The sequence below is a fragment of the Micromys minutus genome (genome assembly GCF_963924665.1).
Source record: "Micromys minutus genome assembly, chromosome: 17".
Classification (NCBI taxonomy): Eukaryota; Metazoa; Chordata; class Mammalia; order Rodentia; family Muridae; genus Micromys; species Micromys minutus.
Window position 1 is genome coordinate 49,619,653 of NC_137952.1, and position 23,280 is coordinate 49,642,932.

A 23,280-nucleotide genomic window follows, 5' to 3' on the forward strand; every position below is an offset into this window, starting at 1 on the left:
CAACCAAGAAAACCAGAACTTCACAATTATCAACAAGATATTAAAAAAAAAAATCTGGACACGGTGTCTCAGGCCAGCACTTGGGGGGCACAGGCAGGACTCTGAGGTTAAGGCCAGCCTGGTCTACACAGCAAATTTTAGGCTGGCCCTGTCTATATGGTCTCAGAAAAAAGGAAAACAAAACAATAAAGCAGAAAAATAAAACACAAAATGTTAATTTTGCCATACACTGAGATATAGGTGGTATTAGGTAGTTATACCAATTTTAAAAAATGCATTTGTCTCAACTTGTAATCTCGGCTATGGGAGGCTACAGCAGGAAGAGCCACATTGTTCAAGGCCTACTTATGCTACAGGGTGAGTTCACGGCCAGCCTGAGCAACACTATGGGATCCTATTTCACAAAGAGAGCTCGGAATAGAGCTCAGTGGTACAGCACTGCCTTAGCATCTGTGAGGCCCTTGGTTCAATCTCTCTCTCCTCTCTCTCTCTCTCTCTCTCTCTCTCTCTCTCTCACACACACACACACACATACACACAGTCTTATGAGTTCCTTTCCACCCTAATTCTTACACTTAAATGCACATTCTCAGAATAAGATCAGCTATAGCTAGGTAGCTTCTCTGCATCTCTTTGCAGCCTCCTGAGTACCTCAGATCTAACTGTCACCTAGGATGTGGTTCCCAGGTGGAGAAACTTGGTCCTCCATACTTTGGGTAAACTTAGTGGCAAAGAGCGAAGAGGTGAGGTCATCTCCCATCTCCAGAGCGATGTCATATGCTGTCTGGCCTCTTGTGTTTTTCTTCTGGGTGTTTGCATTGCACCTGCAAAGGAAGTGGAGAAGCAATTGCTCAGGCTTATGATCCCCAGAGCTTGACTATTCCTTGCCTAGAGGCCAATTTACCCCATAAAAGTCCCAAAGAGGACACTACAGCTTCAGCTCTCGGAGTGACTCTACCTTGTTGGGGTACACTATGTGAAAATGTGTCTCCGTCTTTCCTCACCTACCTGAGACATTCTCTGATGGGAGGGAGAAAGGAACTCTGGGAAGAAGGGGGAAGCTCTTTCATATCAGCAGGAGACATGGGCGGACACAGACATGGTCACAGGCCTGGACGGTATAGCTAGCCACTTGGCTGGATGGGGTTAAGCAGTCAGGTTAACTTAGATGAGCTGGTTGAGAGTCTGTCCAGCTAAGGCCTAATTAAGGTTTTGAAATATTAAAAGGTCTCTGTGTGGTTATATGGGGAAAAGCTGGTTAAAGAATAATTCCACTGTATTAATGCCCAGCATTAACTAATATATACATATGAACATAATAGTCATACTTTTTTCTTGAGACCTTCCAAGGAGCTGTGTGATGTCAAATATTCAACTGCCTCCTCTAGTCATTTGTTCCAACTGCATCAAAGTCCTGTCACCATGTTCAACGAGGGTAACATTCACTGTGGCCTTCATTGACAGGGTAAAACTTCAGAAGGTAGGGCCATTCTAACACTGCTGAATGTCAGTAGAGATGTCACTGGTACCCTCAGGTTTTCTTGAACATACCCCAGTAAACTGGCGATGCTCTCCCTTCCTTCCAGGCCAAGTAGAGTTGCTTCGTGAAGAGCTGTATTTCTGAGCCTGTTTATGGGAAAAATTTTCTGGGTAAATCTTACGTGTTATCAGTATAATGGGAAGGGATTAACATGGGTCCTCAGGTTTGGTGATAGGTACCTTTATCTGCTGAATCATCTTACTGGCCCTAATTCTGGTTTGCTAAGGAACAACTTACCAAGCATCTCTGCTACAGAAAAGCCAGATCTCCAGCTGATGACTAAGTGTGAAAGAATGGAGGGAATGTGATGTGATCCCTGGGTCTGCTGAGCCCAGCCACAGGACAAAGGCCTTACTGACCCCTGGGTCTGCTGAGCCCAGCCACAGGACAAAGGCCTTACTGATCCCTGGGTCTGCTGAGCCCAGCCTTGCTGAAATGTTTGAACTCTTTTTAGTTAGTTTGGTTTTTTTCTAGATAGGATTCACTACATATTCTGGCTGTCCTGAAACTCACTCTGTAGACCAGGCTGGCCTTGAACTCATAGAGATTCACCTGCCTTTGCCTCTCAAGTGCTGGGATCAAAGGCTTGTGTGACTATGCCTGGCTTAGGCCTAAACTTTCTAGATGAATATATTTGAGCTAGATTTAGTAGCATTTTACTCTCTGGGGGCAAGTCTACTACTTTCTTTTACTGGCAACTACTACAAAGGAAAAAGAAATCTGTGTTTGATTTGAGAGAGTGGCCTCCAGTCTGGCTTTCTTCCCTAAAAGTCTTCTACCCATGTAAGGTAAACCCTGCTCAGGGCAACCTTGGTAATGCAGAGGGAATGGAATTATTCCCCTAGTCAAATGGACAGGCACAGTCTCAGTCTGTCCTGGGGCTCAGCAGGCCTGCAATGGTCTCACCAGTCAGTGAGATCACATGTGTCACTGTGGAGTGCTTACGTAAGAAAATATGTAAGAAACTAAGAAAGAACACACTAAAAATGGCAACTTGTTCTATGTACAGATTAGTTTCACACTCTTAGTTAGATTGTTCATGAATTCAGAACTCACTTTACTCAAGAATCATTCAGAAACTGACTTGTGTATCAGGCATAATGCATTATGCTTAAGTGCTATGGAAAGTGTTTGGATTATATAAAGCACATTATAAAGCAGACAGCATCTCTGGGCACAGTAGTGCACACCTTGGATCCCAGTACTCAGGACACGGAGGCAGGTGAGTCTTTGTGAATTCAAGGCCAGCCAGGGCCATACAGTGAGACCTTATTTACCCCCCCTCCAAACAAACAGCATCATTTCATTGTCAAGACAACAAGGCAAAGGTGTGGGAAGTGAAGGGGGTGGGAGCATGGCAAATATAAGCCTTCAGAAAACTCAAGAAAGTCAGCCAAGCTTGATAATGTATATCAAATATTCTGCTATAAAATAAAACTGAAAGGGAGCAGATCTTCTCATTTATGTGTCTTTGATGGGAAAGATAAAAACGCTCTCAGAAAGAACACACAGCTCCTGTGTACTGAGACAGGCTCTTGTTACTATAGACCTGTCTAGCCCCAAACTCATGCTCCTCCTATTTTGGCTTCCTAAGTGCTGAGACTGCGGGTGTGAACCAACAACATAGTAACATATTTTATAAGTGCACATAGTTAACTTGAAAGAAGAAGAAAACCAAAATGCATAGTAGCCATAAAGAACATGTTTTGAATAAAAGCAGAAGAGAAACTGACGCAGATAACAGAAGCAAAGTTATGGGACTTTTGCCGCCTCTCCATGGTAGCTGGAAATAGCCAACAACACATTTCAGCCAGGCCTTGAACTTGTCTGTGTAATACTCCAGGAAGCAAGAGGGCTGGGTGCCCGCAGCATCCACAGAGACTTCTATTGTGACAGTTTATCATAAATGACACATACTCCAGGGTCCTCCAAAGTAACTTGGAAGCAAACAAAGAATCACAGGAACTGGGTTGTGGGTTCTGAGTTGGTGCTTCTGAGGTTGGACAGTGAATAACTTTACATAGGACTTCTCCATCCTCAGATGGGGAAGTCTAAAGAGCCAAGAGATAATGTGGTAAACCTACATGCCAGCTCCTCAGTGGTGCTATCGCAAATACCTTCTTTCTGCATTAAATTTATGGATGTATTTTCATGAAGTTTCTCTTTACTTGGTAAAGTTCTTAACTCTTTGGATCCTGACAAAATTTTGTCCACTATCCCAAGAGTTAAAGATTTGCTTGATTCAGACAAGTTGATGTTGGATGTGGTGGCACACACCTATGATTCCAGCACCCAGGAAGCAGAGGCAGAAGGATTGCAAGTTCAAGGCAAGATTAGCAACATTGGCAAGGTTTAGTTTGGCCATTTCTACATAAAAACCCCTAGGTAGAAGTTAACAGTGAGCAAGTGTATTGTCATTCATAAGGCCTAATAAGTAAGGCAACCCAACTGAGTATTTAAAACAATTTTTTTTTTACTGTGTTGTGATTTAAAGAAATGTCCCCCGAGGCATTGTTCTAGAAGGCTGTAGAAACTTTAGGAGGTAGACATTCACCAGGAAAGGTCACCTTGTCACAGCAGGGCACCCTATTGTCCTTTCAGTGTGTCACTTACGGTCCCCACTGCTGGTCGATGTCTGCTCCTCTCTGAGCGAGAACTGGAATGGCTTCATAGTGTTTATTCACAACAGCCACAATAACAGCAGGTCGACCTTGACTATCACAGCAGTTAGGGTCTGCTCCCTGTGGGTCATGGAAAAGGACAGACTTGCCATAAAACCCTGAATTCGACATTGCCCATCTGCCATCCCACCATGAACAAATGTCCTAGAATGGGATGATGGCATTGAGACTAAGTCACAGGAAAGGAGGACGGAGCATCTCATGAACACAGCTGCTATAATGAATAGCCGTCAAGCCCCAGTGTTTACGACTTCTCCCTCATCAGGAGGAGCCACCTTTTCCTGGTAGGAAAGCAGGCTGAAGGGAAATGTGGCCACAGAGCAGGATTCTGTCTCGCCTCATGGACATTAGTGTTCACATGTGCTTGTCTATATGACTCTTTGCTATAAGGACTGGCAGTGTCACAGTGCGTGTCAAGCCATTCACCCCATTTGCATACAGAGTTTAGTTGTCAGGCAGCAGGCACAGAGCAGGCTGGTGTCTGCCCTTCTGATGGCACTCACTTCATCTAGCAGCTGCTCCAGCACAGACAGTCTTCCTTTCCCTGTGGAGCCAACTTCCTCCAGCAGGAGTCTGTTTTCAGGCTGCAGGATGACAGAACGTGGTCATCTTCGTCTCCTCTGAGTACGTGTTGTAGGGTCCCAGCCCGAACGCTCAAGGCAGAACCCCCATCCTCTCCCTCCCACAGCTCAGCAGCCACACTCTCTGTTGAACCACATGGATGGGGTGAGTGTTGAGAAAGGGTGTGTGTGTGTGTGTGTGTGTGTTTCCCGAGTGTCCACAGCCTTCCACATGCCGCAGCATTGACATCTCTCTGTAACTGTGACATGTAGCCCGTGCTCAGCTCCAAGTTCGGCTGTGGTAAGGACACAGTGTTGACAGTTTTATACAACCAAGGGCAAGGAAGCTCATGAGCGACCTCACAAAAGCTGAGGCACTGCTAGCTTTGTAAGGAATGTTTCTAGGAGGAGCGGCCAGGGAGAAACAAAACCTCCTCTGCAGGCTTTATAAAGTGCTCTAGGCCAGGCCACTGTGACAGCACACACATACCTGAGACATGGAACCAAGAGCCTATCTCTTAGAGAAAAATATTTCCATTTGCCCATAGAAGTATGGAGAACTTCTTTTATGTTTTCAAATGCTAGGGCATTCACTGTTATATGTTTTTAACATACCGCTTTTAGTATGCTTCTGTCCCTGGGTCCTACTCTTTGTAAATGTGTTGACAAAACCTAATACCCCTGCCTTCCTGGGTTGGTAAGCCTTTCAGAAGACATGGGCTTCAGGCTACATTACCCTCCCCATCCCACCCCCGTTTGCCATGCTACTTCTCTGGTGACTTTCTTAGAACAAGGTACTAAGAATCCAAATCAGAGAAAGCCCAGCACTGGTCTTGGGTATGGTACCCAGTCACAATGAACTCTATACCTTATGGGGAAATGTATTAGAACATAAGCTTCATGAGCTCTGGGGCCACATCTGCATGTGCTCCAAAGCATCAGTGCACAGCTGGAGCTGAGAAGTGCAGACGGGAAAGTAAAGGCTCACAGCAGCAGCAGGTCAGTCACACACAGACTGAAGAGATGTGCTCTCCAAAGGGATAAGCTGTCAATGTAAGGAATTCTACACTTCTCTTACACTTACTGTTTCAAACTCAGGGAAGGTGGAGAGCACAATCATGAACAATCACATTTCCCAAATTTACTAGTACCTGTGAGGCCCGTGTGGAAACCAACCAACCAAACAAACAACAAACAAACAAACAATACTCCAAGAAAACAAACAAATCCCACAAAACCCCACAAAAAAAACCAACCCAACAACAACAAAAAACGCCAGTGCCTGCCTTCAGAGCAGTTCAGTGCAAGCAAGGAGGCTGGCACGTGCCCACTATGGAAGCCCAAGAGCCTGGCTGACCCCAGAAGGAAGGATGCACTACGCATGTCCATCCCCATGTCTGGCTCGCTGCTCCTCACAGTTCTCTATACTGCAGCCAGCGAGGGCCAGTGACAGGTAAGCTGGGGGAGGCAGTGGGGGCGCCCTCTTCATAGTTTCTCCAAAGCTCCCTTTTGGATTATTCATGGTATATATTAAAAAAAAAAAACAAAGCTTTAGGAAATCCTGAAATAAAGCCTACTGTTAGTGAACCAGTGATTTCTAGGGATTCCCAAGATGACTAAAGCAGATGAAAGCAAAATAACAAGCAAGCAAGCATACAGGAGCATACCACATCATCAACACCCATGCCTCCAGAGGAAAGACCCTGGGTTTCTCCTGCCTCCTGCCTAGAAACTCTGTGGAATCCTGTTGTGGTTCAAATGCTTGGTCCCCAGTCAGTGGAACTGTTTGGGAAGGGTTAGGAGGTGTGGCCTTGTTGAAGTGAGTGTGTCACTGGGAGTGTGCTTTTAGGTTTTAAAGCCCATGCCAAGTCCATCTCTCCCTCTCTGCCTGTGGGTGAGGATGTAGTTCTCAGCTAATGGCCCAGTGTCTGTCTGCAGGCCACCATGCTTCCTGCCAGGATGATAATGGATTAACCCTCTGAAACTTTAAGCAAGCCGCCAATTAAACTCTTTCTTTTATGACTTGCCTTGCTTGTGGTATATCTTCACAGCAGTAGAACAGTAACAAATAAAACCATCTATAGCCACCTGCCACCCACCTACACAGGGACTTTAACTCACACATCTATTTATGCTTGGCACTTACACTGGACAACCCAGGCCAGGCACCAGTACTGATTTAACTAACCCTACATTTATTCGGTGACTAGACAATCAAGGTTCTTCATGAATTTAGCCAAACCAAATACAAAACAGAACTGACCCCAGATAAAACAGAGATGATGCAGAAAATTGATGAGACTAGTGTAGAGCAGTTCTAGTTTACCCTCCTGAAGAATCTTAAAGGATTCTGCCTCCACAAAGTAAACGGTGCAGTTATTTCAGAGGTGAGAATGGGAGAGCATTCCATTACAAGATGTCCAAATGAGCATCAAAGTGACAGGCTGCAGAGGAGCTACAGAGACCAAGATGGTCACCTACTGTGAGTGGCTCCGCATTTACAAGGAAGCTTTTGGCCTTCAGATTCTTCATCTTCTTGACACTTTCAGGGATGTCTGAGATGCTCTGGCTATAGGCACTCACTGAAATGACAAAAATTTGGGGACCAACATGACCCTGCCTTATTTCCCACATGCAAGGAGGCCCCTCAAAAGTCACATGGATAAAAGAGACTTTCTAGAAATTTTTTATTAAACCTGGCAGGAAAAACAATTGTCCACTCCTATCCTAGAACTGGAACATGAGGGAGGGAGGGGAAAGGGGGATTTCAATTTTTAGGTTAAAAAGCACATGTACACCCTTTCCAGCTAAAGAAAAATAAACTTCCCAAGCCCTGTGAAGGACTTTAAAAGTCACGCCCCAGCTCAGTGGTTAGAGCACTGACTATTCTTCCAGAGGTTCTGAGTTTAATTCCCAGCAATCACATGGTGGCTCACAGCTATCTGTAATGGGACTTGATGCTCTCTTTGGTGTGTCTGAAGACAGCAATAGTGTACTCATATACATAAAATAAATAAATCTTTTTTTTAAAAAATGTCACACCCCAACTCCAGAGATGCCAGAGAAACAAACTGCCTAAAACATGTTGAGCTTTGTGACATGGCTTCAACCTTATACAAGTCTCAACAGTCCTTGCCCGGCTGCCCTTGGCTAATGACTGCAAACTTATCAGAAGGGTATAACTCACCTAAGCTGGACCTGCTGTCACACAGCCCATTCCCACCTTCGGTGACGCTGCTCAGAAAGTGGTCACTGAGATTCACCGCCTTGTTGAGGTACAGGTTCTGGCGAATGGAAACATTTCCAGCATTATTAATGATGGTACTGTCATATCTCGCTGCGAGCCTGCTGCTCCTCAGGGGACACTTTGCCTAGTCACAGGCCTGAGGCCAGGAGCCTCACACACAGTAGCAGCCAGTCTATGACTAAGCTATATCCTCAGGGCGTTGTCTACCTTTAGTTTTGAGACAGTGTCTCACAAAGTGTCCCAGATGGCTCTGAACTCACTCCAGCCTTTACCTTAATACCCTCCTGCCTCAGTCTTCCAACTAGTTTATTTTGTATAAAACAAGTAAGTCAAGGTGAACCCCAATAAACATTTTTGCTAGTCCTTTTTCAAGTTTGATGTATGCCAGCCATGATCACTTTAGTGAGTTCTAAATGGCCCAGAGGAATATACCAGGGTAAGGGCGGGTGGCAAATCCAGTTCCTACCAAATCCTTCTGTGCCAGACAACGGGCCTCTTCGATGGTTAACACAAGTATCTTATGATTCTATGGAATTCCTTGTGAAAGTCGTGTGTGGCAGTTTGAAAGAAAGTGGCCCACATAGGACCATTAGGAGGTGTGGCCCTTTTGGAGGAGGTGTGGTCTTGTTGGAGGAAGTGTGTCACTAGGCGTGGGCTTTGAGGTCTCAGATTCTCAAGCCAAGCCCAGCGTGGCAGCCACTTTCTGTTGCCCATGAATCCAGATGCAAAACTCTTTATGTCTGCATGCATGTTACCATGCTTCCCATCACGATGGTAATGGACTAAATCTCTGAACTGTAAACCAGCCCCAGCGAAATGTTCTCCTTTATAGTGGTTGCTGTGGTTGTAGTGTCTCTTCACAGCAATGAACCTCTAATTCTTCAGTGAACCTTCGAGTCTCATACTATTTGAAACTTTCCTTTCCAGTCATTACACAAAAGCATTTCTGTAAATGTGAGCCACCAGTTCAGTCAGATCACCAATAATTTGTAAAGGATTACAGACCTTATTTGAGACTTGAATATAGTTCAGCCTGATGCTAACTTCATAGCCATCTTCATGGACAGTCGCAGAGATAAGCTTTAAAAAGAAATGTAAAGACATTCTTAATTGTGGTGTGGGACTCAATACCTAGAAGTTCTGAGACGTCAAACTCTATATTTAATAAAATGTTTTCCACAGAAGGTCAAACAGGGAAACAAAGGAAGACAATTAGGTGAGATAAATAGAAAGCAAAGAACAAAAGAGCACACCCCAGACACAACCAACTGATCTGTGATCCTAGTAAGTGAGAGAGATACTTCAATCAAGGACACAGACTCCCAGACTGAATACGGAAACAAGATCCAAATTTATATTGTCTACAACAGACTTCCTTCAACCAAGCATACGGCTGTCATTACTTTTGAAAAGGAACAAAGTAGTCACAGGAGGAAATACGGAGACAAAGTGTGGAATAGAGACTGAAGGAAAGGCCATCCAGAGACTGCCCCACCTGGGGATCCACCCCATCTGCAGACACCAAATCCAGACCAGGTGCCAAGAAGTGCATGTGACAGGAACCTGATATAGCTGTCTCCTGAGAGGCTCTGCCAGAGTCTGACAGAGGCGAATGCTCAAAGCCAACCATTGGACTGAGAACGGGGTCCCCCATGGAGGAGTTAGAAAAAAGACTGAAGGAGCAGAAGGGGTTTGCAACCCCATAGGAAGAACAATATCAACCAAACAGACCCCTCAGAGCTCCCAGAGACTAAACCCTAACCAAAGAATAGACATGGAGGGACCCATGGCTCCGGCTGCATATGTAGCAATGGATGGCCTTATTGGGCATCAACAGGAGGAGAGCCCTTGGTCCTGTGAAGGTTTGATACCCCAGTGTAGGGGAATGCTAGGGCGGGGAGGCAGGAGGGAGTAGGTGGGGGAACACTTTCATAAAGTCAGGGGGAGGGGGACTGTGACAGGGGGATTCTAGAGGGAAATGGGATAACATTTGAAATGTAAGTAAAGAAAATAACAACAAAAAAAGGTATCCTGAATGGGTGGAGAGGAGCCCACAAGTGAGCAGGTAAGCAGCTTTCTCTGTAAGCTGTGGGACAACTTCAAACAGGGCAGCTAATGTTCTGATGATTAGGTGGTAAAGTTTTTTAAGGTCTTGTAAGGCATAAATTCTCTAATGCAAATACTTAGCATTGCTGTTGTAGCTCAAAACAGCCACAGCTAACATATAAATGGATGGAAATACCTCCAATCTAATAACCATGGGGCACAGTTTGCTGAACTCCAGATTAGGATGAAGTAGATATAAGCTATCAAAATAGTTCATTAAATGAAGCTGAGCAGTACTTGAAAACAAGACAGGTTCAGGGTTGGATGGTTTACTGACACACTAGTCATCAAGTAAGACTTGCTATGAATATCTACAGAGTTAAAACCAAGAAATACAACACAAAACAAACATCCTCAAACTTGTGCCATTAAAAACCACCTCTTTCTTATGTTCATGTCCATATTTCTCACAAGAGACAGGATAAGGGTGGGAAGCAGAGAAGGAAGGAACAAAGGAAGACCCGTTTGCAGGGATGCTCTGAGCAGATGCCGCATCTTACCCACCTTTCCCATCCTGGGTTCTGCAATCAAGGCCCGGAATTCAGGGTTGTTCTGAGCATAGGACCGAAGGTGAGCAGAGATGTGATCCAACTGTTTTCTCCAGTAGCCTAAAAAGGGAGAGACCCAAGCCTGGGTAAGTCTTCCACATTTAAGAAAGACAGACGCGAGTGTGGAACATTCATTCTCAGGTTATTTTCCTGGGCCAGCCGTGTTGGTTTTCCATGCAGAACCTCAAGTACATACTACAGTAGTTCCACAGCCACCCCAGCTAATATATATGGTTATGGCAGGTTACAGCATTTCAAAATCCCATGGATTGCTGCATGCCAGCCCTTCTTATGTTATTCTATCTCACATATAAATCATGCATGCTGTCTTAAATGTATGGGTTTGATGGTTGTATTCGTCCCCATCAACATACAGAATGTGCCCACTGGTCCTAAAAGTTTCCTGTGCCCTTTCTGGTCTCCATGGGATTTTAATGCATTTGAATTAGAAGTCAGAACAGTTTTGAGAGCCCAGATGTTTGGTGCTCATGTATGGGAGAAAGACAGTGGCTCCCACCTTTCTGCCCAGGTTGGAGGTCCTCAGCATGATTGGGGTGGGGTCCCTGTTAAGATGGCAGAACCAGTTAGTCACTAGCAGGATGATTTAGCCTTTTTCCTCCTGCTATCTGGGTTCACTCAAATGGCCTAGTTCTTGCTGGAACATGGTGCCCCTTTTCTCCTCAAGCAGATTCTCTTTGATTCGGGAATACAGACTGAATTTCTTTACTTGGAGATAACTTTCTAGAGAGCACACTGACCTCCATCCTTCTTAAGGACTACGGATTAAGGCAAGAACTGTCAGGGTACCTGACTTACCATGTTCACTGGCTAGCAAGTGACCAGGCCATCTAGAGTCCAAGAGAGAGGAAATGACCTCTTCCTCTGGAGGACAGGAGGGAAATTAGGAATCATCTGGAAACAGCTGTAGACAATCTCCCTTAGGACTAATGCTATACTCCAGTCTGTGAGAGTTAATCAAATTGTGGATGAGTTCTGACTCCTAACATGGAAATGTACGGAGCAAGAATAGAGCTGGGATAGTTCTGTCATGGCAGCCTGAGGAGCTTGGTACTCCCTTTTCCCAGAGAAACCAGTTTAGAAAGTCATGAGAGGCTGGAGAGGTATCTCAGTGGTTAGAGTACATGTTCTTACAGGGGACACAGGTTTGATTCCTAGTACTCGCACGTGGCTCACAATCATCTCTAACTTTAGTTCCAGGAGGCCTAATGCCCTCTTTTACCTCCATGGAAAGACAGCATACACATAGTGCAGACATGGCAAAACACTCATACATATGAAATAAATAAACCTAAAAATAATGGTTTCAATTCTCTGGAGGTTTCAATTCTCTGGAGTGGCACTATTAGGAGGTGTGGTCTTGTTGGAGGAAGTGTGTCACTGTGTGGATGGGCTTTGAGGTTATCTATGCCCAATCTTGTCCTGGTGTGGCACACAGTCTCCTTCAGCCTGTGGATCAAGCTATAGGGCTCTCAGCTCCTTCTCCAGTACCATGTCAGCATGCACACTGCCGTGCTTCCTGCCATGATGACAGTGGACTGAACCTCTGAAACTGTGAGCAACTCCCAGTTACATGTTCTCCTTCATAGGAGCTGCTTTGGTCATGGTGTCTCTTCACAGCAATGAAACTCTAAGACAGGAGAATAAGAGGCAAATTAAAGGTACACTCAGTGGTAGAGTGTTTACCTCACATGCACAAGGCCCTCAGTTCAATACCAAAAAAGGAAGTGGGGGCAGTTACAATGCTGATAAATTTACTACAGATAACAGCTAAATCATAGACCGGCTACTTTACATAGACCCAGATAACAGTCGGGTAAGAGGAGCTCTCCTGAAGTCAGAAAACTATTCAAATGCCGAGAGAGAATGCTGCTCCGAGACAGCCCACATTTAGCTGGGCCAGTCTGTGGGGGGATTGATGGCCTAGGGTATGGTGGGAACTCCGGAGCCATGACCTAATAGTATGTTGGCTCGACGGCTGGGGAGGGGTCAGGGGAAGAAGGCAGGGAGCCTGGCCGAAGAAACTCACAGCCACCGTCTTCCTAGGATGACAGAGTGCAGGCCGAAGGGGTGCTCCCCACAAGCTGCATCAGAGGCTTCACGCAGCAGCACACTGAAGTTCACTGGAAAGACTGCGCTAGCCGCTAGACAGACAGTGTGCAACGCCTGGAGGGAAACTAGCCAAGACTGGAAATAATAATCATGAAAAGCTCCAGTTTCAACAAAAAATTATGAAATGTGAAAACAAGGAGTGCTCAACTAAGACTTTGAATCAAAGGAGGAGAGGGCCTGCCTGGGATGCAACTGCACATTGAGGAGCAGAACTTCCGTTAGAATGTGCTCAGGGTGTTAGGATGCAGACCCTGCAGCTGTTCCACGTCACCCCTGAGGCACACTCTCTCTCTGGACACCATGTGAAGGGAACCTGTCACAAGGGCCAGAGGAATGTCAGGAAGAGGCAAGCCCACAGACAGGCAGGTCGGTGGCTGTCAGGCAGTCTGGGACTTGGTAGAAGGGATGTGGAAGGTGACCATCAGAAAAGCGCAGGCTCACTCCTGAGGTGCTGGTTGTGTTCTGCAGACTGCTCCGTGACATCATTACTGTGATGTCATCCAATTGCACACTTAAGCATGGTGAACTTTATACTTGGTGAGTTTCAAACACTAAAACGCTGTAATAGCAAGTGATGACAATGGCACAGACTCAGCCTGTCTACCCAGCAGAGGCCCACGCGTGCACGAGACTGACAAACCAGGCAGCGGGCCAGGAGCTAAAGCATTGAAGGAGTGAAAGTTTCAGGAAAGGCTACTGTTCTTACAGAGAAAATGACCTGAACAAAGAAAAAGGAACATACTCTCAGTCCACGAAAATAAGCCTAAAAGGGAGAAAATATAGAAATTCTGTCAGAGAGAGGGTTTTCTCCCACCAGAGGCAAGTGCCTCCCCTCACCTCTTCCCGGGCTAACAGCAGTGAGGACCGGCCTGTGGTCGCTCATCTTCTCCTGCCTCTGCCTGTGAGAAGCCGCCTCCAGTTCCTTCTTTGCTAGGAGCTTGCCAGATGGGTAGAACAGGCCAGAGGTCTGTGTGCCCATGTCCTTCTTAGACCCAGTGGCAGACGTGGGCAAAGGGACATTTAGGGACTGCCAGGCAGATCGGGGCTATAAGCAAGGGAAACAATACACTTAAAGACTAGAATATAATTAAATTCATCCACATTCAGAAAATATAATTTAAATCAGAGCAAAACCACCTAAAATCGCTCTTTGAACTAAAAGTTTTGTTGCTGGGTAATGGTAGTGGTGATGGTGGTGGTGACAGTGATGGTGGTGACAGTGGTGGTTGTGGTGACAGTGGTGGTGGTGACAGTGGTGGTGGTGACAGTGGTGGTGTCGGTGTGACAGTGTGATAGTGTGGTGTTCTCCCCATCATTGCCTCATCTTCCTTGTTTCTTTCTTTCCCAGCAACACTTAGCTTGATCCATGTAGGTAACCCACTCTCCTGGGCCATTTATTGTCCCCAGTTCAGCCAATTAATGATGCTTCTATCCTGCCGGGGGCCTGGGAGACTTCTACCCTCTCAGTTCTGTAATTTAATTGAATACAGTCTTTACTATGGAAACATACTCAACTGCCAAGAACCAATTTCTCTGATGGATCTAAGAAAATCACATGAAAGGCTGTGTAGGCTGTCTGATGTCACAGCATTTAAAGAGGCACTATTTACATGGCAGACATGTATGCTTCTGTATTTATTAGAATAAATTAATAGAGAAGAAAATGTCTAAGAATGTACTATGAACAATTTAGCAGATGGCAGACAGTCTAAAAAAGAACAACCCTTTTCACTTAAACAGTGGTGTGAGTGGGCCCCGGCGAGCCCCACAGATGTCTGAGTTAAGATGTGTGTCCTTCACAAGCGCATGCGCACTCTCTAGTTGGCGTCAGTAAGGGAAGGACACTGGTCTTCACAAGCGCATGCGCACTCTCTAGTTTGCGTCAGGGAAGGACACTGGTGAAGCCGTGTGCCACCTAGAGAATGCTGGGAACGGGAAAATGGTTAGCCCCGTGTGTGCTGCTCAGTGACAAGCCAGAGGCTAATGACGGAGAAACCTTACACCCTTGATGGAACTTCTGAAACACAGCAGGGCAGGGAGGAAGACTGAAGGTCACTCTGCCCCATGCAGAGAAAGTGACTTCTTTCCGGGGCGATACATCTACTGTCTCACCTCATGCTATTAGACCCGAATCTCTGTCAGAACAATGCAATTTCAGTTTCTTGATTTTTTTTTTTTTTTTTTTTTTTTGGAAATAAGGTTTTACTTTCTATTGTAGGCAAGATTTGAACTTGTGCAAATATATAACTTTTGAAAAAATTACTCAAATCATTTAAAACCTAAATTGAATTTATTTACATGCCTAGTTTAAAGTCCATGTGCAAGGTCTACACATTTTGGCTCTGTTCTCCAGGGCTGGTTCACCTGAGCAGCAGTCCTTACCTCAGGGAATGGGCGAGGTCCCCCTGCAGCTATGGCCAAGCTGTTCATTCTAAATCTGGTTATAGACTTCACGTAAATACCACAGGAGCCACAGAATCGGGCAGTCAGATGATTGCTGGCCCCACATTTTGGGCAGACAGAGTGGCTAGCAGAAATGCCAAGCTAGAGAACAGAAAATATAGGTATGATTTTAGAGTTTTAGTTTGTCCACGTAAACTACTCTCACACCATACAATTTCTAGCCATCAAAATAGCATAGGCTCTTGCCTGCTGACCTAACAGCTCTACAGCTAGACTTTCTCCTACAGAGACAAGCAGTTAAAGACACATGTCCCAGACTATCTTTCATAGCATTATAGGTACTTAAAAATTACTTCTTAAATTTATGTTATGTTTACGCCTGTGTGTGTGTGTGTGTGTGTGTGTGTGTGTTTCAGTGCCTGGGTGGAAGTCAGGGGACAACTTTGGAGAGTTGGTTGTTTCTTTCTACCACGTGGATGACAAGCACTGAATTCAGGGCTTCAGGCCTGGGGGAAGTAACCGGGAACAACCTTAGTGTGCAGCAGCTGGGGATACCACCTAAGCAGCCGTGATATGTGCACACAGTCTATATCGTGCAATGCGATGCGAAGTTGCAGGAGAGCATGAGGAGGAACTGGACGGCCCATTGCCAGGTGGGAAGACTGGGTGAGTAAGCTCCAGCCCTGGGGACTGAGAGATCGCCCGGATTCTCAGGTCAGGCTGCCTCTGAGCAGAGGAGCTGCGAAGATGAAGAAGACGGCCACTCACTCTGAGCCTTCCGTTACTCACGTGCTGTGTCACAATTAGGCAACTCCAGTCACAAAAAAAAAATGTCAGTAACAAGTAAGTGAGTAGAAAGGCTTAACCTCAAAATATGCAACCCAAAATGGCAGTGAGAAGAGCCTCTCGGTTCCAACATGTTAAACAATTGTTTCTATCTCTAAATCTCGACGCAGAAACCATAGGAAGTGTTTCCTGCAAGGCCATAAGGAGACCTTGGTGGATGGGGTGCCCAGCAGAAAAAGCTCAGTCTTTTCTCTTGTCAGTGTGGTTGCCTTGTTTTGTTTTTGTCTGTGTAGCTCTGACTGTCCTAGAACTGCTCTGTAGACCAGGCTGGCCTCAAACTCACGGAGGTCTGTCTGCTTTGGCCTCCTGAGTCCTGGGATTAAAGGTGTGCCCACCACCACTTGGTGAGGTTCAGTCTTAAAGTGCCTACCATGGCTCCACACCAGTCACAGAAGGATGCCTCCCAGAGGTTCTGGCAGCCACATCTGGAGCAGGATACGGTCTCTCCATTTCGAGAGGGCGGATGAGGGATGCCATCGCCATTGCAGGGCCACTGCTGAACAGAGCAGCATTGACAGGCATCAGAACTCTGCTCTCCAGTTCCCAGTTCATCCCAAGAAAGGAAGAAAGCCTAAGCAACAGAGACCAGAACCCCCCCCCCCCCGTGGACAAAAGGAGTGAAAGATTTATTTATGCTTGGTTGTTTGGGACAGGGTCTCTCTACATAATCCTGGCTGTGCTGGAACTTGCTACATAGACCAGGCTGGCCTCAAATCCACAGAGAGCCTCCTTCCTCTACCTCCCAAGTGCTGGGATTAAAGGTGTGTATCACTAAGGCTAGCCATACTCTCCAATGTTTAAGGTCATGTTTGTGGTGGTTTGAATGTGCTTGGCCCACAGGGAGTGGTACTGTTAGGAGGTGTAGCCTTGTTGGAGGGAGGAAGTGCATCTCGGTGGGGGTGGGCTTTGAAGCTCTGCCCAGTGCAGAAGAGTCAGTTTTCTCCTGGCTGCAGGCAGAGCAAGATGCTAAACTCTCGGCTCCCTCTGCACCATGCCTGCCTGGAAGCTGCCATGCTTCCTCCTTTATGATAATGGACTAAACCTCTGGACCTGTAAGCCATCCCCAACTAAATGTTGTCCTTTATAAGTTGCCTCGGCCATGGTGTCTGTCTACGGACATGTCTGTACTCCTCAGTATTACTGATATCTCAGGCTGAGCAAGCCAACTGCTGATTAATAGAACATTAGTGATAAACCAAGCTGGGCCATGACTGAGACTTATCTTCTACCCTCTGCCCTAATGTAATGTTGCTTTATTTTCCACTCTGGGCATGGAAATGGTAGTGTAAGTAAAGAGCCCCTTTTATTCTATCTTGTAAGACCACATTTGAGGCTGGAAAGATGAGTCAGTAGTTAAAGAGAACATGCCACTCTTTCAGAGGATTGCGGTTCAGTTCCCAGCACCCATATGGTAGTTTGCAACTGTCTGTAACTCCAGTTCTGACCCCTGAGAACACAAGACACACATGTGGCACACAGAAATAACATGAAAACAAAACACCCATACATAAAACAATTAGAAAATCAAAAAAAATAAGACACATTTGTATTTCATTCTGTGGAACTTGCAGATCCACACAGTAAGTAGTCCAGCATAAACACGGGCCCAGCCGCTAACAGCTTGCAGGTTTTGAGCTACCCTTTAACACGGGCATCTCTAGATGGCTGTCTGCGGAGGATGTAAACTACATCACCTGGGGTAAGTGAACCCTCACTACACAGGGACAATAGTGAGGGAAAAGCTCCAACACCATGAATCTCAGAGGCGACGCTGCCACCTGACCAGAGACAACCTTTGCAATGATTCGCTGCCCTTCTTCAGATTCTGTTAAGTGTGCCATCTGGGTATGGAATGGGGAAGGCAGACTGGAATGTTAGTTCCCTGGCGTCCCAGATTGCCATATTTCTAAATAAAGTGTAGTTTCGTGACTCAGTTCCTGTCTCTGGTCCCTGGCTCCAGTGTTCTAGTTACAAAAGGAATTCGTTTATTGTGAAGAGGAAAATGGTTGTTTCTTGAGAATTTCTGACACTGTTGGGTAGACCTGGTTAAGACTCTTGGCTTCTGTTCCTTATTCACTGTTGTGTGATGTGACAGCTTCTTGCTTTCCCGATGGAGGTGATAGTAAAAGTGGCAGTTCTGTGACTAGATGCAGGCACTGGTCTGCGACCTTATGTCTGATTTTACAGCCTGTTGTCCAGAATCCCACAGTCCTGTTGATTTACTGGTGTCCTCACAGGTCTGTAGTAGGTTTGGAGTGAGTATGAAGGAATGTTCAGCAAAGGGCCAAGTCCCACACCTCAGGTTCCTGCCTCTCCGGCCTGTCTATTAGATGCTGACTTATGCACATGAAAGGACGCTGGGTCTACATGACAACCCACTTATGCAGTACTAGTGATCCTGGTGCCTAGGTGTCAAACAGTTATCAAATTACTGAATAACATCCAATTAATAACAAAATACATGCACTGTCATATTCCATATGTAATGTAATATATGGACAACAAAAAATACTTTTCTAAAGACAATTTTCTCTCAAAGACGGCCAATTTAGTTAACTGTATTTGCCTAGCTGAACTCTGTTTAACTCAGGGATACTTTGTTATTCAAAAACAGAACTTTTGCTTCTTCTTCTTCGGGAAAACACCAAATGGCAGATGACACCGGTGCAGTGGAAGGGCCTGGAGGACCCAGAGGTGCAGGCTTAGGAGGCCGTGGTGGCTTCCGCGAAGGATTCGGCAGAGACTACTGGGGGAACAAGATTGGCAAGCCCCACACTGTCCCATGCAAGGTGACAGGCCGCTGTGGCTCTGTGTTGGTGCGTCTCATCTCTGTCCCCAGAGGCACTAGCATTGTCTCTGCTCCTGTGCCCAAGAAGCTTCTGATGATGGCCGGTATAGATGACTGCTACTCTTCAGCCAGAGGCCCCACTGCCACCCTGGGCAACTTTGCCAGCGCCACCTTTGATGCCATCTCAAAGACTTACAGCTACTTGACCCCTGATCTCTGGAAAGAAACTGTGTTCACCAAGTCTCCTTATCAGGAATTCACTGATCATCATGTGAAAACCCACACCAGAGTCTCTGTTCAGAGGACCCAGGCTCCAGCTGTGGGTACCACATACGGCTTTTTATAAAAGACAAAATAAATGAAAAAAAAAAAAAACAGAACTTTTTTAATATATAGAAAAGGTTCCTATCAGCCCATAACACAGGAAACTGAGAAAGGAATATTTCTATGTTCATTGACCTAGTTTCTGTGTAATCAGAGACTGGTTCTTTGGAATAATACAAAAGGCACAATTCTTTGAAAACTTTGCTTCAGATCTTATATTTCAATTATCCTAATATTTTTTTCTTTTTTACAAAGAAAAAGGTTTATTTTTATTTTGTGTGTATCTTATATATCTTTCTATATGTATGTGTTTGTACCACGTGCGTGCCTTGTGCCAGAGGGCATCAGAAGAGGGCACTGGATTCCCTGCAACTAAAATTATGGATGGTCATGAGCTACCATGTGGGTCTTGACACCAAAACCAGGTTGTCTGCAGGAGCATACTTGCTGAGCCACTAAATTAAATTTTGACAGAGATTTTTGCCAATGTAGGGTTCTAAACACAAAACCTTCAGATTTTTCATTGAGAATTGTGGAGGTTCGATTATGCTTGGCCTAGGGAGTGGCACTATTAGGAGGTGTGACCTTGTTGGAGGAAGTATGTCATTGTGGGGTGGACTTTGAGACTCTTCTCCTAACAGTCTCCTATTTGCATTCCGAACAAGGGGTAGAACTCTCAGCTCCTACAGCACCATGTCTGCCTGCACACTGCCGTACTTCCCACTATGATGATCATGGACTGAATGAACCTCTGAACAGCTAAGCCAGCCCTATTAAATGTGGTCCTTTATAACAGCTGCCTTGGGTATGTGTGTCTCCTCAGCAATGGAAACCCTAAGACGAAGATTAAAGTTCAAGTGGTCTTTAAAGAATTATCTTACCGTATCCAGTCAATGTTGCTAAACAAAGACATGAGGCTATCACATTGCATTGCTACTTTCTGCCATTTCTATAAACACTATCATTCTAACACCTAAATCCTCATGAGCCATTCAGAGGCAAACTTATCTTTAAAGACATTCGACTTTGGGGCCCTGGAGACATGTTTTAGCAGTTAAGAGCACTATTTGCTTTTGCAGAAGACCAGGGTTTGATTCTCAGCATCTACATGGTGGCCCACAATTACCTGTACCTCCAGTTTCAGCAGATTCAGTGATCTCTTCTGACATCCATGGTCATCAGATATGCACATAAGTACACATGCATGCATGCAGGCAAGATACTCATATATGTAAAACAAAATAAATGAATCTATTTTTCAATGTTTATATTGCTTCTAAACAGTTTTGTTGACAAGAGGAAAACCAGGAATGGAAGAATCATATCATTGGCAGTTAATATAATTGACGTAAATGTGTTAATTTTGGTGAGAAGTCAAGAAAACGGAAGGAAAGGAGAGGAGGAGGGAGAAGGAAGGGATGGACATTCTCTTACATTATTCCGGCAGGTTCTTGCTCTTATAATCTAGGATAGCCTCAAACTCACAGTCCTCCTGCTTCAGCTTTCCAAGCAGTGTGATTATAGAAGGGTGACACCATGCTCAGGGTTCCATGTGTCCCATGGTGGCTTCAAATTGAGAATGACCTCAAACTTCCTGCCTCCGCCTCCTGATGCTTACAGGTGTGTGCCAGCGCACAGTTTATGGAGTGCCGAGACTCAAACTCGGAGCCCTAGGAGCACTAGGCAAACAGTTTACCAAATGAGCTATCTCTAGCCAAAACTTAAATCTTCTGATGAGAAATTTTCTTGAGTCTGTCAGATCGTTCACTCCAAGAAGGACTTTCACCAGTACCATCATTTACTACTGTTACGGTTTCTTAACCTCACTATCTTTCTCTCAGCTGCTATGGGAAATGACCATACAATTTCATGATGACAGAAATGGTAAAAATCTGAGCTCCCATTATCAGGTAGCTACAAGCACAAGATCTGGGAATGACGTGTGGATGTTCTGGCCAACTTTGCCAGTCTCATAAGCTTGTTTCCACAACTTTCAGTTGACGCTGAAAGTTCAGCTATGTAACTGGGATAATTTGTTTAAGCCTACACAGATTTGCCTTTAGCGGCAATGGAGTAGAGAGCACAGCTCTAATGCATGGAGGCTCTGGAGAGTGGACAAGTGTGCACACTTGGGGAGAGTGGACGAGCGCACACACTTGGGTGAGTTATGCTAATTGAGGTCCAGCCTTAGCCTGTGGCCTGGGGCTAAGAGCACAGAAAAGAACTCATGCCAAGTGGGAGGCAAAAGGCAGTACTTTTGGAGGGGGTGAGGGGAACCAGAAAACTAAACCTGAATGCAAGCGCTCTTTTTGCCCTTCCTCTTCTTGAACTGTTTAAGGCAGAGGCTATAACATCCATACAAAGTGCGAAATGTAAATGTGCAGAACACATGGACCTATGTAAGTCGGAAGAGTCAGAGGGATCTGACTTATCTAATGGCATTCTTTCATTGCCACTTTAGTATGCCAAACAAAATACATGGTGCAAATACTAGCATCTGAACCATATGTGGAGGGGTTTAACAAATTTTAATTAATAAGAATAATTTATACAGTGGGCTGGAGGGACAGCTCTGAGGTAAAAGGTACTGACTGTCCTTCCAGGGGACTTGGAAGCTAAAAACTCTTTAATTCCAGACCTAGTGTTCCATTGCCTTGTTCTGCCTTCCGCAGGCACTGCATGCAGAAACACGCAAACACATAAATAATAAAATCTAGTAAAAATCCTAAAGCTGTGCATGCCATGATATATGTGCAACGGTTAAGTCTTTATCACTGGTCACATGCATCACCTCCTTTTTGGATGGTAAGAACACAACATTCATCTCTTGGAAAATCTCAAGATACAGTGACTGATGACAATGAATAACACAGGTGGGAAGAATTAACTGGTCATCATGATGTACAAAAGAGCTCTCGACTTCATCTTTAGAACATAGTGTACCTTTCACCAACTTCTCCCTGAACCATCACCTGTCTCTGTGGGCTTTTATTTTTAGGATGTCTTCACATCATGCAGTGTCTGACTCTGTGCCTGGCTTATTTCACACTGAACACAACGTCTCTATGTTACAGGTGAAAGGCTGAATAGTATTCTACTCAGTGCGTGTGCCATGTTTTCTTTATCTGTTTCTCCCCTAATAAAGTCAGGCTGATGTATAGTGGCTACTGTGAACTGCAGAGATCAGGAGATGTAACTATCTCTTCCACATAGTGATATTTTTCCTTGGGTATATATCCAGTGGTGAGACTCCTGGATCATATGATAATATATTTTTAAATTTTAGAGTTATCTCCAGATTGTTTTCCATATGCTTTATTAATTTACATTTTTATCAGTAGTGTAAAGGGTTGTTCTTTTTGCACAGACTCTGGTCTTAACATTTTCAGGTGCCTACAGGCTATTTGTAACATATTTTTAGATTATCTACTTGAGTCCTTTGTTTATATTTTGACCACCTTTTGTGGGGGATTGTTTCAGTCTGTGGAGACTGGGGTAGTAACCTTGTGAAGTGCAGTTTGAATGCCTTCTTCCATCCTGCTTGGCCTTTATCCTGCTGATTCCTTTGCTGTGCAGACTTGTCTTCCTTTTGTGTGGCCCTGTTTGTCTATTTCACCTTTGTTACTGTAGTTTGTTAGGGCCATAGCCAAAAAGTCATCACTAGAAAATGTCCTGAGGTTTCCTAGGTTTCTTCTAGTAGCTTTGTAGTTTCAGGTCTTAGATTTCAAATCTTTAGTTCATTTTTAATTGATCATTGTACGGACAAGAAAAGAGGCCAGTTTTATTCTTCTGCAGGCTGAGATCAGGTTTTCTTAGCACAACTTATTAAAGAAATTGTTTTTTCCTCATTGTATGTTCTTAGAATCTTTGTCTGAAATCAGCGGGTAAGAGGGCTGCTGTCAGGAGGACCCCAGTTCAATTCACAGCTCCCAACCATCTGTAACTCCAGATATCATCTTCTGGCCTTTGAGGACACCAGGCATACATGTGGTGCACAGACACACACGGGGACAAAACGCCCATACACATAAGTAAATAAACAACAAATAATCAAATATTTAAAAAATCAATTGGTGGTAAATATGTGGGCTCATTCCTTGGCTGTCT

The 23,280-nt window shown here is 45.0% G+C and overlaps 1 protein-coding gene across 4 annotated transcripts in view; it reads right to left on the reverse strand.

Annotated features, from left to right (window-relative positions):
• Positions 1-658: 658 nt before the first annotated feature.
• Positions 659-23,280, reverse strand: part of DZANK1 (double zinc ribbon and ankyrin repeat domains 1) — a gene marked incomplete at both ends in the record, with an annotated part of 45,371 nt that continues 22,749 nt past the window's right edge. Inside the window, 11 exons of one of the 4 annotated variants that reach the window (XM_080930820.1) lie at positions 659-824; positions 1,552-1,626; positions 4,154-4,281; positions 4,725-4,805; positions 7,263-7,363; positions 7,969-8,065; positions 9,034-9,108; positions 10,639-10,742; positions 13,650-13,857; positions 15,195-15,356; positions 16,432-16,557. In XM_080930820.1, the coding sequence (XP_080786946.1) occupies positions 659-824; positions 1,552-1,626; positions 4,154-4,281; positions 4,725-4,805; positions 7,263-7,363; positions 7,969-8,065; positions 9,034-9,108; positions 10,639-10,742; positions 13,650-13,857; positions 15,195-15,356; positions 16,432-16,557 (1,323 nt within the window). The remainder of the gene's footprint in view (positions 825-1,551; positions 1,627-4,153; positions 4,282-4,724; positions 4,806-7,262; positions 7,364-7,968; positions 8,066-9,033; positions 9,109-10,638; positions 10,743-13,649; positions 13,858-15,194; positions 15,357-16,431; positions 16,558-23,280) is intronic. The other 3 variants (XM_080930817.1, XM_080930818.1, XM_080930819.1) reach the window with 3 other exon arrangements.